The sequence below is a fragment of the Juglans microcarpa x Juglans regia genome, chromosome 2S (assembly GCF_004785595.1).
Source record: "Juglans microcarpa x Juglans regia isolate MS1-56 chromosome 2S, Jm3101_v1.0, whole genome shotgun sequence".
Lineage (NCBI taxonomy): Eukaryota > Viridiplantae > Streptophyta > Magnoliopsida > Fagales > Juglandaceae > Juglans > Juglans microcarpa x Juglans regia.
In genome coordinates this window covers 13,999,380-14,015,211 of record NC_054597.1, presented here as the reverse complement: position 1 = coordinate 14,015,211, position 15,832 = coordinate 13,999,380, and the positions used below count along the sequence as shown (strand labels likewise).

The following is a 15,832-nucleotide window of genomic DNA, read 5'->3' as shown; positions in this document are numbered from 1 at the left end:
CTATTCTGCTTTTAAAGTTATTTTCTTTTGTCCCTTTCATATTTTCGTCTGATTTTGTGGGTACAAAATGTTGTTCTAGCCTTTTTTCTTGAGAGAGTATGTAATATGCTTTTATCTTTAGTTTTGATGGTTTGTTATGGCTATAATGGGACTCCTTAAATTATTTATGATACGAAACATGAACTTACTTAAGAGGGTGTTGGAGAATGGAGGTTTTGAAAATCTTTAAGATTCATTTTTGGGTTATTTCCTAAACGTTGGAAGCATTTAATGTGTTAGCTATATTCTTTTTTTTTTCCATAATTCTATGATAAAATTCTACATTTATATACTTCTAACCAAATTGAACAATTCTAATTTCATAATATATGCTGATGGTTACAAAATTCTTTCGTTATTGCTCAATAGGGCCATAATGATTTCTTTTAGACAGGTTAAGCATGGATTACCTTAGTTCCTTTACGCTAAATCCACTAATTGTGGCAGAATAGAATCACTAATCACCACCACAACCCAATTCCTGACATGTGAAAATGGACAGATGTTTCTTGTCGAGAGGAATGTTTGTTGCATGGTTGATCATGGTCCACACATGACTAAGATGCATGTCCAAAAATTTGGATGCAACCATATAGATACAAAATTCAACACCCGGTGCCATTTCAACAGCATAATTCAGAACTTAAAATCAAAATACTTTATAAGCAAACGTTGTAGGGACCTTATTCAATACAATTCAAGCAACTTACAATCAAAATACTTCCTACACTCACAACAACACAATTCAAATTGTGAACAACACAGCTAAAAATATAACCTACACAATTTACATCACACAATTCAAGGTAACACCAATTTATCTTTGTTTGTAATAACTTACAATGATTTGACACAAATACAAATAGGAAGGTGAAAGATTACTCAAGTTTTGGAGGAACCCTCTAAACCTCCGTCTCCCATCCCTCTCGAACCCTCTTTACAGACCTGTCTCGAGGGGGTGGGAGCTTCGGCTCCTTCCCCCTCCCCCCCATTCTCCATCGTCCCCGTTGTGTAGTGCTCCATTTTTTGTATTTGTTGTGTTTGCAGGCTAAATAAGGGAGAATCGCGAATCATGGAGGTCCGGCGACTATAGATCAGTACGCCCCTCTCCATGGCGTTGCCCAGCCGTAAATCTTCAAGACTTCCAAAGGCGGCGCCTTTCGGAGCGGCGAGTTGCTCGCACGCGCGGCCAAAAGATCTCGGAGACGTTCGGCGAGTGGCTCTCTCCCGATGCCAGGAGGCCCTCTGCCGTCGTCACGGGCGACGCCACTGGGGTCTATGAGTCCGAATCTTCCAAGATCAGTCGGCAGTTTTCTCCCAAGGTGGCGCGTGTACTGCACGCTCCACCGTAGTCGCGTGGAGCATTGTTTTTCTGTTTGCTACAGTAGTTTTTCCATTGTATTTTAATTTCATATCATGTTTTCTTTGAAAAATAAAAATCTAAAAATGTTGTCCCTTCGGACCTTGGTCCGAACGGTGCGATGTCCCTTCTCCGCTTAGGCGGTGTATGGGGTTAGTGCACCCTACTCCGCGTAGTCGGGGTATGGGTTTTGACGTTTAGTTACTATATCTCTGTCGGGGACAGAGTTTGTGCACAACGGATCCTTTAGACCTGGTCTTTAGAGATCTGTCATCTGGGTTAGACCATGTCAGCTACGGAAGTGTGCTTGGGGAGCTATTAAAGTTTGTAATTGACTTTTTTAAGTCAAAGTTGTATGTTCTTTATGAATGAAGTGTGATCCCTTTATAAAAAAAAAAAATAGGGAGAAAATCCATGACACACAAATTGCTACTCTATATCTATTGCTTTTGTTCCTTTCTCTTTCTACTGCCTACTTCATATCCGATTGGTTCGATTTCTATTGCCTACTTCGCATCGGATTGCTTCTTTGCCTACTACTGTTCCAGTTATTGGGGCTTCATGGAATGAGCTTCTGTGGGTCGTTTTCTATTTGCAATCAGCTTCTTTAGCACCTCAATGCGCTTTTCGGATTGAATTTTACCTAAACAAAGAATAAAGAACAGTTTAGAATTAAAATTTGGGGCATAAAACAATTTAGAAGCCTCTGGATATCGAGTTCCATTTGTTAAACTAAAACAAAAAGAAAGATAGTGCAACAAAATTCATTTTTATAAATAAAACTAAAAGAAAAAAGGAAGAAAGAAAATAAATTACTATGAAAATAACACTCAAAAGACTCAACAAAAATCTCTTAAAGAGAACAACAAACAAGCTCAGTAGAGAAAACAAAATGGAGTAGAAGATTCATCTAACTTAAAATCATGATTTATCTGCAGCCACTCATTCAATAGCAACATAGATTCATCACTCCACAAGCAAAATGATGGCCCATTGATACTTATATCTAGGACATATTTTTCCTTGCTAAAGTTGAATTCAAAGCTACATGAGAGCTAAAATTAAATAACAGCCACACCTATAGTCACAATATGTGAAACGCCGTTAAAGGAATATCATGGCTTCAATCAGAGTGTTAGAACTTTATAAAGTTAAGTAAACAATTTAGTAATACACCAACATCTACAAAATGAATCTACTTACATGATGTCACCAGAGTCGAATCAAAACGCACACTATATAGGAACGAGTATTACATCAGAACTGCCTATAATTCTCTCATGGGACCTTAACAGCCAAGGAAAAACTTCCAAAGCCATTTATGCATAACCCATTGACTACTTAGTAAAATAATGTATACCACAACAAGATTATCTATGTATATTTTTCTTAACTCCAGATTCAATTTGTGAAATTTAGATATCTTTCAAAGCCTGCTTAATTTTATGTGTTGGGATGAAGATAAATTGTTCTTTTTTGCATTTTGAACCATGCCAATACATGGTTTGCTTAATAATTTAAATTTTTAGAACAAAGTTTGGCCAAGGCAATGTGATGCATAGACCAATAGCTCACCAATTGCTATTGAAACTTGACAAAGATAATGACTGACTCTGCCGAAAACTACTAGGTTCCACCATGCTAGAACACCTAATCTTTCATATCCTACTCATACTGGTAGGAATAAATTCGAAAAGACAAGTTCCATATATTCAAAATTGGAACTAACTCCTTCAATTATGTAATAGTTTAACAAAGGCTACAAAGCACAATCCATTTAAAAGATACCAGCAGCATTCATTTACCACATCGACAAAAGTTGATTGTATTAAATGTATGAGGCATGAGTATGAATTAACATCATATATTTATTATGCTGTGAGTTTAGAACAAAATTACTCAATAGAATTGTCAACGCCGTGTCTCATACGCCTGTACAAGGTTCTCGCAACTTGGGATGAGATCTTCACCTGCAAAATACAAGGAAGAAAGACAGCTCGGGGTGGTTCAGGGAATCTCCGATGCTTAAGTTAGTCTCTCATGTCAAAGGTAATGGCTAGCAAATAATTGAGTTTAGAGAGCACTCTTTGTACTTGGAATGTAGCTTTTATACGAGGTTTCAGGGGGGGACAATCTATACCCAGTGTCAGGGTTTGGCCATCCTACCCGTAGCTGTTTTACACGGCTTTTGGGATGATGCTTTTAATGTAGCATGGCTTCTAGGGTGCATCCTGGTGGTGGGTGAGCGGTGGGGTCATTTCTGGTCCCCTTCGTTAGAGAATGGAGGGCAATCTGCATCCTCCATTTACTTGTCAGTGTAGGTCCTTTAATGCTAGGTGTCACAGGGGATGTCAAAGTTGGTGCGTCCCATCTGTCTCCCTTCGTCTAGTTTCCCGCATTGTGCACCCTTCTTCATTTGACACAACTTAGAGGGCCGGGCCCTTTGGGCGACTCTGGGGCCGCCAGAGGGGAATGCCCGGGTTGAACTAGGCCTCAATTTTTAGCCCCAAGTCCAACTAGTGTGGGCCGGGTGGGAAATATCATTCCCAAGAAGTATAAAATATAAGGTTAACCTAAAGCTCTATTGAACTGACCCACATACACCACCTATTTCCTACATTGAGCATATACTTTCAAATCCTACAAACCAATTTTGCATAAAACCATAAACAAACAGATTGATAGTCTTATTCTCTATCATTTTGCCTTAATTTTTTCCAGATACCAAGCAAAAGGTAAGCCCCAAATCAAACCCAGATAAAATAAATAAATAAAATAAAAAATACCTACCCAACAAAATTAGATCCAATTACCATCGACCCAAACCTTGAACCCAATCATATCCAATCAAAACAACCAAAACCCATAAATCCCAAGGCCAGAAAATTGTAAAAATGATAATCATAAATCCAGAGATTATAGAACACCCAGCGCCCATAAATGCCGGATCAAATAAGAACCAAGTTCGGGTTTGCAAGATGAGAGTTGGGACAACATAGGGTGAGATTTTATGTCCCAAAATCCTCTTCTTCGTCAATGTGAAAACTTTCTACTGGTGTGGACGGAGGTGGCTGGAATGGAAATTTTGTGAGAGAGAGAGAGAGAGAGAGAACAATGAGAGCAGAGAGACTTACCTACGATGCCGGTGTGGACCGTGGTGGCTAGATTTTGGGTTTGAAATTCTAGTAGAGACGAGGTGAAGTGCAGTGTGGATTTGAAAGTCTGAGGTGCGATGTGTGTTTAAAACTTGAGTTCTGCTACGTAAAGTCACTTTTGCATATTTTTTACGCACTCCACTGATATGATTGGCTAAAACAGTTATTTGATATTAGAAAAAAGTGATGCAGCCAATCAAATTAGTAGAGTGTGCAAAATAGTACAAAAAATAACTGTATATAAAATTTTTGTTAAAATTTTAGCCCTGCCGACGCGGCTTTTTGTTAGAGAAAAAAAGAAAATAAAACTAATGCAACCTAGGATTGTTCTGTAAACTATTGCGAGATTTTCTCTTACGTTTTTTATGGAAAAAGAAGAAGAAGAAGAAAGAATCATATTAATTGTGTTGTGCATGAATACAGTCTCACACGAGAGATCACATGAGTAAAGATATATATAATATTTCCTAGTCTGCGTGCATTTATGTAAGAAGAAATGCAACCGTTAACCGTACGAAATTAGTCATGATGAGAGTCACGGATAGGATTCAGTTATTGGTTTGATGCATTTAGATGGATGCGTACGTTGTTAGCTTTGTTTAATTCTTCGAAAGAATAAATTTAAATAGAGTCAACAGAAATCGCCGCAATAATATTAATTGTCGAAGTAAGATTAACTGATCATATATATCTTGATCTAAAAAATCTTTTATTGCTTGATCGATCCGTCTGATGAGCTATAAATTCAATTAAACTAACATTTTTGCCAGTTTCTAGAACCATCAGTTATACATTCCAATAAATGTTTTCCCAATCCATCTATTGAATTCGTTACAGCGGCAGTAGTAGTACTAGTAGTACTAATATCTATCTTTATGTATGTGTATATATATACTAGCAGAGTGATGTGTAATGTACGTTTTTCTAGTGACTAATATTCACAAAATATAAAAATAATATATTTTTTAAATAAAATTAATTAGTCAATAATTTAATATACAGAAGTAAAAAAATAAATTTTAACAAGCATCATAATGATAACAAAATGTTACAGTAATATGCGTAATATGAAAATTAAAAGATTTTAAATATTCTAGCAATAATTTTCTTAACAAAATATATGAATTGTAGAATTTAACCACACTACTCAATAACTCAAGGAGCACTAAAAAAATCATTTTATCTAAATAATTTTAGTTAATTAAGAATATTATGAGATTTAAATTATATTAAAAACTCTAATTATTTATATGATTTTATTCTCTTAAAATATTTAACAAAACTCTATTTTTTATTTAATGATAAAATATTAGTGTTTTATAAATTAAAGTTGAATTTATATTTTAATTATCAATTTTAAGTTTGTTTATTTTTAATGTTTTAACCTCTACTGTTGGATCAATTCTGGAGATTTAAGATGAAGGGTTGAAATTTAAAATCTCAAATCTTAATTTTTCCAATCACTGTTTATTACTATTGGCTTTTAACGTGAACAGTGCTTCGTGAACAGTAATTACTGTTTATTATTAGCTTTTAGCGTGAACAGTATTCACTGTTTAATACTGTTACTTTTTACCATAAACAGTAATCACTGTTTATACTTTAACATGAACAATAATTACTATTCATTACTGTTCACATTATAATAGTTTCAGAAATGCTTTGGGACCTGAATTTGGGTCCCGAAGAAGTGTCCCGAATATTTTTTTTTTTAGTGATTAATGAAGTGTTTTTTAATGATGTTATGAATTTTTTATTTTTTTAAAAAATGTTTATAATGATTAAAAAAATACATAAAAAAAAAGAAAAATAAAAAAAATGAAGTATAACGTTCGGGATATTTTTTCGGGACAAAACTTCGGGAGCCGTAGCATTACTCTAATGGTTTTTAAGTATAAGGGGATATACAGGTAATGCTAGGTCCACCAAGAAACACTACCGAAATATTATACCAATCAGTGTTTTCTTTAAACAATCATTTGTATGTGTTTTTTAAAAAAACACACACACATGCTTAAAAAAAAACAAAAAAAAAAAAAATTACATGACTGTCAATATCTCCTCTGGTGGAACTATAATTTCCTATAAATATATATATATATATATATATATATATATATATATCACGGGATCTTTAATTTTTAGAGGAATGCTAGACAAAAGATCAGGAGATACCAACCTTGAACAATGTAATGATATCGGAGGCCATTATATTTCTTTACATCTCCCTTTTTTCTTCGTTAATTAACTAACATCTAAATTCAAAATTCAAAATAAGCTAGTATATATTAAAAAAACTTAATAGTTAAATAATAATAATAATAATACTAAGCCTAGTGTTATTGTGAAATAATCATAAAAACGTGAAATAATGTTTTTAAAACGAAAGGTTCTTTCAAATGAAATAAAATACTAAATTTCAAATATATAAATATAAAAAATGCTATTTACAACCGACTGGGTAACCGTCGGGTAGTCGCCACGTCATAATGAAACGGTGCTTTTTATTTAAAGTTCGTAGCAGGCGGAGAGATGAAAACTTCTTCATTTCTCAACAAACTTCTTCATTCCTCAAAACAGAACTTTAATCTCACCCTCTGTTTGACGACGAGGTTTGGACGACGGTGACTCCTTTAGATTGCCGCAACCCCTTGCTCGAAGTCGACTTCCTCATTCGACGGTTTTCATTCTTCAAACCACAAAAACCCGTCACTCCAAGCTAGCTAGGTGGCTAGTATCCTCGTAATTCCTGTGGAAACGTTGGAAAGAGCATAATTTTTTAAGACTCTACGGTTGTTTGAGCATTTGTGATTTTGGATTGGGACTGGAAGTGTTGTGATTTGGGTTTGATTTCATGTGTCATTTCTATGGGAATTTGGAGTCCTGTCTCGTTGGGAGCTTTTTGTGGTGGTTTGGATTTTTGAGTCTGCGCATAGGTCTCTCTCTCTCTCTCTCTCTCTCTCTCTCTCTCTCTCTCTCTCTCTCTCTCTCTCTCTCTCTCTCTCTCTCTCTCTGTGTTTGTTTATGCAAATACGCATTTATCTGTTTTATGTGCTTGTGCATGTTTGGGTTTGGGTTTGGAAATTTCGTCCCTTTCTAAGTTAAAATTAGCAATAATAAAACTAGTGCAGAGATTCAAGCAGGAAAATGAAACACAAGAGAGAAAACAAGGTTACACATCACCGACAGAGACAGATCACCGATCTTGAAGAAAATGGAGAGAGATTGTGAATCGTAAACACCAAATGCTTGAGTCAAAATCCGAGAAAATGTTCCCAAGAGAAAATGGGGTGTAGTGGGTAAGAGAGAGAGAAAGACGAAGAGGGTTTTGAAGTCCAAACAAATGAAGGAGATTAGGAAGAAAATCCTATGGCGTTGATTTGGTAACATGAGCGAAAGCCAACGTCGGTTGGTTTAGTTTTTAGGAAGGAAAACTACGACTTCACTCTGGAGGAATGTTGAAGATGTGGTAAAATGGGTTTCCAACTGTGCGGCATCTTTCCCTCACTATGGGTTTGGTATTTGGGTTTCTCTCTTCTCACATGTCTTCTTTCTGCTTTTCACTCATCTTTTCAGTTTTTTTTTTATTCTGTCAGATGATGCTACCTCAGCCGTTATCCGGCGGTTGCGCTAGCCGGTTGTACGTAGCAAAACTGTATAAATATATATTGAATTAGGGAAGAATACCCTTAAAAAAAAAAAAGGCCACTATCCTCGATAGAGGTGGCGCCCTCCATGCATGGTGGTCAAGACGAAGGCCAGCCTAGGCCTCCTCATGGCACGCATGGTGTGTTTTTTGGTTTTTTCTTTTGCTTATATATTTACTTTTTTGGAATTTTAAATAAATTCTTTTGTGACTACATGAGGTAAAAGTAATTGAAAAAAAACAGCAATACTAAAAGAGAAATACTCTAGCTGCAAAGTAATTATACAAAAGTAATTCCACAAACTTATATAGCTTAATATAGTTTGTTAGATTATAAACCTACTCACTACAAAAAATTTTACTTTTAAAGAGGAAATTTGTTAGGGACGAATTAAATTTCATCTCTAAAAATGGTTGAGTTTCTAAATTCGTTCGAACGGATAAATATCCATTCGAACAAGATATTTTGTGAAGAATAAAATCGTCTCAAAAAAGTAAAACCATTCGAACAGAAAAAATAGATTCGAACAGGGAATTAATGCTTTTTTTAACAATATATAATCTGTTTGAATAATAATCTTGGTAGGAAATTAATTTATTTTTCTCGAAAAAAGTTCATAACCATTCAAACTTAAATTTTTTTTATTCGAACGGACAAGATTTGATGGGAAAATGTGGCAGCAAAGTTGCTTGACTATTCGAACAAAAAAAATATAGTTCGTACCGGTTTGAATACTATATTTATTCATTTGAACGATAATTTAGTTAGAAATTATATAAAAAAAATTTATCATCATTAATTTGTGTATATATGTTTTCCATTAAAGTAATAAATATTTTTTCAATTAATTTGTTATCATTTTCAAAATATAAAAAATGTGTATATATATTATATATTATGATTTACAGTGAGTTAAAATATTTATAAATTCATAAATTAATTTTATGTAATTAATTTCAAAATTTTATAGTGATTTCTTTTATGTTAAATTTATATAAATATAACTTTAAAGATAGTGTCATTTTTTATATTATCATGAATGGTAAGTAGAATGAAAAAAATAAACAAGGTAGTAAACATGAAAAATAAAAACCATATACTAATTACATCCCAAATATATAATGTTCTATACAACATACAAAAGTAAAATAATAACTAAAATGATCTATTTTCTAAGTAGATCAAAATTCTCTTGTAATGTTTTAATGCGTCCATTTAGATCCCTAAACTTCTCCATGATGAGCTCAACGAACTCCATAAATAGAGCTCATACCTGATCCAAAGTAACCCCAGCAGGCTGTCTCTCAATACCAGCAATACTACTAGAAACTAGATCGGTTGGTGTGCCATTAGGTTGTTCTAGTGCAGTCTTCCGTAAGTGCCCATTGCTCTTACTGAATATGATCTTGTTAAGGGGTCTCGTCTGTGGCGACCTCTGTTCAATCCCAGATACTGTAACTCCCGATCAGAGTAAGAAGTTAGATATCAGTAGTGCAAATGGCAAACTACCTCCACTGGAATAGCGTGACTCTGATCGAATGCGGATGAAGAAATACAATGTTAGATTAATCGGGTCACCCGTGCTATCCGCAACAAAAATCTGGCTCGATCGATCCTGAAATCAGTATTGTGTTTTTTTGAGTCGATGTTATACTCAACAATCAAATCAAGCATTATGAAAAATGCTATATAGTCAGCCTATTGGATCACCTTGCTCCCATCATATGGAGGAGCTAAAGGGTCTAGCACAAGCTAACGGACCTAATCATTTGTGAGACTATCATCAAGTATATCATCATCCTCACTATCATCCTAACTAGCATTTGGCTCTAGCGATGTGGATGAGGCCAGTGTGCCCGAATCAGATGGTGCAGCAGTTGTTCCCAGTGTAGCCGCCTCAGGACATGCACCGACCATGTGTGGAAGATCAAGGAACTCAGGAATAATGCGGGGAGAGAAAGTAATACTCACTCTCCAGACTGCTAAGCATTGAGCATCAGCGTCATGCTCTCCCATGGCACAGTAAAACTCATTAACCATCTCTGGATATGCAATCTCCCTCAACTAATAGATCGGTGTCCATCCCCGATAGGTGATGATACACTGTATGCTCCGTCCCTCCCATGTAAGATCGTAGAAGTCATCCAGAATGATCTCCTGAGCATGAGCTGCTACACTATTTTGGCTCGTCTGATCTGTCCCATGTTTTCGTCTGTTGGATGCCATTAGTATACTGTTTAACCACAAGAAAAGTAAGAATATAGTTAAAATAATTGCATAATTATATTATTGAAGAATTATACTATATTGAATTTTATTGAAATAACTCGTTCAAACAAAACATATTATGTTCAAACTAACAATCTGTAATGTAACTTCAAAATTTGAGCTAGAAAAATCTCTTTTTGAACAGAATGTTCTGTTCATTCGAACAGGAAATTTGTGTTCATTCGAATGAATTTAATTTGTTCGAACAAAAATATATCTGTTTGGCAACAGAGCATTCGAACGGATTAGAGAATCCGTTCGAACGGGAACACGCCAAATAGCCATGGATGAGTCGACTCAGCCTCGAACGAAAAGACCCTATCTAGATGTTATCCTTGGTTTTAATTGGTATAAATGATTAAAGAGTGAAGTCTCATCATTTTTATCGATTATTTTGGTGTTAATTTGCCAGAAAACATCAAAATGGGGGATTTCAGTTTCGAAATCTATAACCCCCGCCCCAAACACAACCCATTCGAATGAAAAAAAAAAAAAACAATAGAATAGGAGACTTGACCCATACCTCATAAAAGTTCAAATGTGGGCTTGCTATGGCAGATGAGTGGCGGAGGAGTAACGGGTGATCTGGTTGCTCTCGAAAGATTTTTGTTCGAACTGAGAACGTAAATGGCAATCTATTCGAACTGGGTATATGATGTCCGTGACGTCTCGTTTGAACAGTAAAAAATCTGTTCAAACGGTTATTACACTAATAAATGTTGTTCGAACCGACAGGAAATTGGTTCGAACAATGATTTTACTAATATATTTATAATTATATTACTAATACCAATATATAATAATACTAATATTACAAAGTACAAAAGTAAAAAAATAATAATACTAATAATAGTATTATAATACTTGTATTTAATATACTTAGTATATTATTTGTAATATACTTATTCTATTACTTATAACATACTAAGTACTTAGTATATATTATAAGCAATTAATTATATAGCTACTATAGTGTAAGCATTATATATAATTATTATAAAGCTATAGCTATTATAAGTTATGATAACTATACAAGTTAACATAATTACTATATATTAATAAGTAGTATATATAGTATAAGTATTATAGACCCAAAACAAAGTATTTTATCAAATTAAATATCACATTTTATGCTAAATTTAGGTAATATATATATATATATATATCTATAACAGAAAATAATTTAATTTAAATATATGTTTTAATTACTGTATATATAGTTGTTGTAAGCCAGCACCGAGGCCGAAGCACTACAAGGGGTGTTTGCATAGAAAAAGTAAGAAAAGTGAGTAAAATTAAAGTTTATATTCCTGATTATCACATTGGTGGCTCTAGAGATTCGACAGAGTGACTTGCTTCTTATGTTGGTACGCTTACTTGCACGTATGCACCGATGACTTCATCCTCCTAGTCTAAAGTTTTCTAAGATGTAAAAGACCATATCAAAAATCGTTGCTTGGTAATAGCTACATCTCAAACAACTAAATATATGACATGTTAATTTAAAGTTACTTTGTATTTATACTAATTGTTTATAATTTCTTAAAGGAAGAGTTTGAACTTAATTTTGGTTGACGAGAGGATCGATTAACGATTGAGGAACTGATGTCAAATGCATTTCAGAGGTACAACGGTCGATGTCATGCATACTATAAAAAGTTCAGTACTACAACAGAGGCGCGCCAAAATCCATTCCAAGCAATGCCACGAAACGAATGAAAGAATGTTTGTGATATATTTGAAGTTCTTGTTTATCAGATAATTTCGTTGCTATCTTTTTTTAATAATATATGATAAATGTATTAAACATATAGACATAATATTTTTTTAGCAACGGAGTACTGTGAACCAAGCTAATAGATCAAAATTAACGATACACCATCATGCGGGTTCTCGATCTTTTCATTGTTTGTCTAAAAAATGGATACGTTATTCTAGTCCCCGTTAAATATTAACAAATAATACATTTTTTTTATTTAAGTTCTAATATAGATTTTTCTTTTACAGGAAGAAAAAAGTCTTGCTGACTATGATCTAATCCAATTGTATGCTAAAACACATAAAAAATCGTGATAGTGTTTGGACCAGTCCCGGAGCAGAGGCAAATTATGTAAGTTTAAATTTTTTAATTCCATTATCTAATAATATTTTTGTCACTTATACTAATTTTAATATTTTTGTTTTTGTAGGACGAATGATATCTCTTAAAGAAACTGTTGTGGATCCATCTGATAAATCATCTGTAAACGATGCTCAGATCATTTTTCAAGTTGTTGGATTACATTTTGGATATTTGAGGGGCCTAGGATATTGCGTGAAGCCATCATCAACATCATCATCCTCTTCTCGAGCTAGATCAAATTACGACAAAACTAAAGAATTGGAGGAAGCAACACTTGAGATAGAACGATTAAGATCCAAGGAAAAAAAGTTGCTGACCCGATTAGATCAAGCAGCGCATTTAGAGACGAGATTAGAAGATAGGCTACAGTTGAATAACCAAAAAATGTTTGAACAGTTTCGTTCAATTGTGATGTCCCAAAACTCTATACCACCACCACAATCGTAAAATTTATTTTTTCTTTAATTTCTTTTATATTATGATGTTCCAAAACATTTGACTAATTAATGTTAGAATTACAGTTTGTGTAATATTCGTATGATATTTTTAATTAAAATCTATTCTGTATGATTAATATCATTCGAACGGTAAATTACCATTTATAAATTCACTCGAAAAAAAACTAGCCCATTCGAATGACAGCCGAGAAATACAGTCTGTACGACCGTTCGAATAATAAAATATTTCTTCGAATAACAATAATATGCAAAACCCTATTCGAACAAACATAATTTCTGAAAATAAAATGTCTGTTTGAACGGATATAATTTATGTTCGAACAAAAGTCATTTGAAAAATTTATTGGTTCGAACACATAAAATTTGTTCAAACACTCCATTCATTTGAACATGATCAAATATAGTTATTAGTTTGAATCAAAATTTCATATTGTTCGAATGGACGTGTCATTTCAAACTGAGGAATATTTTTTTCGAACAATGTTTTGAGACAAAATTAGTTCATCTAAAAAAAAGTCTCGTTCAAACAGTTTCGACTGGTTCTGCCCAATTTTGTCTCTAAAAATATTTTTTGAGACATCTCCAAAAACCTTTTGAGATAGTCTTTTCAAGACAAAATAGAGATGCAATGTTTTTGTTTCCAAAAAATATTTTGGGACGAAATTTGGGTTTTTTGAGACAATTTTTTATCTCAAAAAACCCAATCTCTTGTAGTGACTTTTATTGTAAAGCAGATTTAACGGATCACATGAAGCCATGTCAGTTTATGAATTTACTTTTGTATAATCTTTTTATGATTATAGCACTCCTAATCATACTAAAAATAAAGAAAAAACAAACCAATACATGTGAAATTCTTGCATGCATGCCCAAAAACCAGATACATACCAGTTGAGCTTAGACATTCAGTGGTAGTACTACTCGACCTCTTGTGCTAATTTTAGGTCAATATCATAGGAAAATATTATTTATACTTATAATTATTATTTACATGATAATAATATGCGTTAACGTGTCAATTATTGATATGTCAAAGATTATAAATTAAGTTTAAAATTCAAAATTCTTTTAATATATTTTTACCGTTTCGCAAAAAAATTTCACTTTTTGATGTAAAAGTTGAACAAAAAACAAAACAAAAGACAACAAAAACAAACATGCAGCATTACTCACGGAAGTCTTGCCCCAAAACCAGACATGCAACTACCAACTTTACGCGGTACGTACGTAGGACAATGGCAACTCAAATATTATATCGAGAGTTCCAAGGTTGCTATTTTAGGGTTTAAAACAGATAGACAAAAAAGAATACAAATTTAGTAATCTATTAACATTTAATACGAAGAGCTTTAAAGTCCATGGATCGGCGTCTACAGCCGTAAAACTTTAAAGTCGATTACATGCAGAGGGTAACTAATATTAAAGACAGTCACATCAGATCCACACATGTAATTTATTAACGTAAGCTGGAAAGATTCAATAAAACTCCCCAAACCGATCTGCATGCATTTATGGTTATATATAGTATATATATATATGTATGTTATTTATGCTAGCTGCAGTAGTCCCGGTCAGAGGTAGGTCACAGTACGTAAAAGAAGCTGTTATAATACAGTAAATTCTTCCACCATATTAATCCTAGCTTCTTCATGGAACTACAACAGCTAGCTAGCTTGCTTGCTTTAAGCTGCCTGTGACAAAAAATGTCTCGATCTCTCATGTGACCCTCCTCCTCTGATATCACGCTGCTGACTCCATATCTTGCCTGTGATCTGCTTCAATACCATCTGCTTTCGAGCACCCCCTTTAAATATATCTTGACTCTTCCTCTACCTTTCTCATCACTACTACTGTGATCTCAAACGACGTTTATTTACTCGAGAGATCACAGAAAGGGAAGAAAGACCGTACGTAGACATGAAGGGTTTTGTTTGTGTTTCTGTTCTTGTCGCCATTGTTCTTCTTTTTGTTCCAGAAGTTATGTCTACGAGGCACATTGGCCAGCCACGCTCACGTACGAGACTGATCATCTGATCTTAATTTCTAGTTTTTTTCTTGTTAATTAAATACAAATATAGAAGCTAGCTAGGTTTTATTTTCATTTCATTTCTCCTAATTCCGGCCTATATATTATATATGCTTAATTATCATTGATCTCATGTTAAATAAACAGATGCTGGTACTCATGGGCTTGTGCATTCCAGACAAAGGGAAGCAGAAGATCATGACATGGTGGGAAAACCCAATAATTTTAATTGGGGAAAAATGAAGAGAAAGAGGTCATCAGATACGGTCCGAGTTGCAGGTTCAAGCTTGCCAGATTGCTCTCACGCATGTGGGTCTTGCTCGCCATGTCGACTAGTCATGGTTAGCTTTGTCTGTGCATCGATTGCAGAGGCTGAGACGTGTCCTATGGCTTACAAGTGCATGTGTAAGAACAGATCTTATCCTGTTCCTTGAATCTCTCTTGATCTCTTCAAGAGCACTTCGAGATCTGCATCTTCTATCTGAAGTACTTCTTCCCCATCTGTAACATTAATCATGCAGTACTACTAGTCATCATCGTCTTTTATTATTTCTCTTTCTTTGTTTCTTTAATTTGATCTCCTTCCATTTTGGGGCATACAGAGTTTTTTCCTTAAGCTAGACGCTGTAAATTAATTTCTCCCTTCGGATCATGGCTAGTCATGAAGTCTGGTAAATTTTTGTTAACGTTTACGATCTTAATTTTACGGTTCATATATATATATATATATTTATTATTATTTATATGAGTTTCTCAA

At 34.0% G+C, this 15,832-nt stretch overlaps 1 protein-coding gene across 1 annotated transcript; it reads left to right on the top strand.

The window, feature by feature from the left end:
- The first annotated feature begins 14,655 nt into the window (after positions 1 to 14,655).
- Positions 14,656 to 15,832, top strand: LOC121252801 (protein EPIDERMAL PATTERNING FACTOR 1-like). Its single transcript, XM_041152617.1, has 2 exons — positions 14,656 to 15,063; positions 15,223 to 15,832. Exons 1-2 carry the CDS (start codon positions 14,967 to 14,969, stop codon positions 15,507 to 15,509), a joined length of 384 nt encoding a protein of 127 aa, XP_041008551.1. The 5' UTR covers positions 14,656 to 14,966; the 3' UTR covers positions 15,510 to 15,832.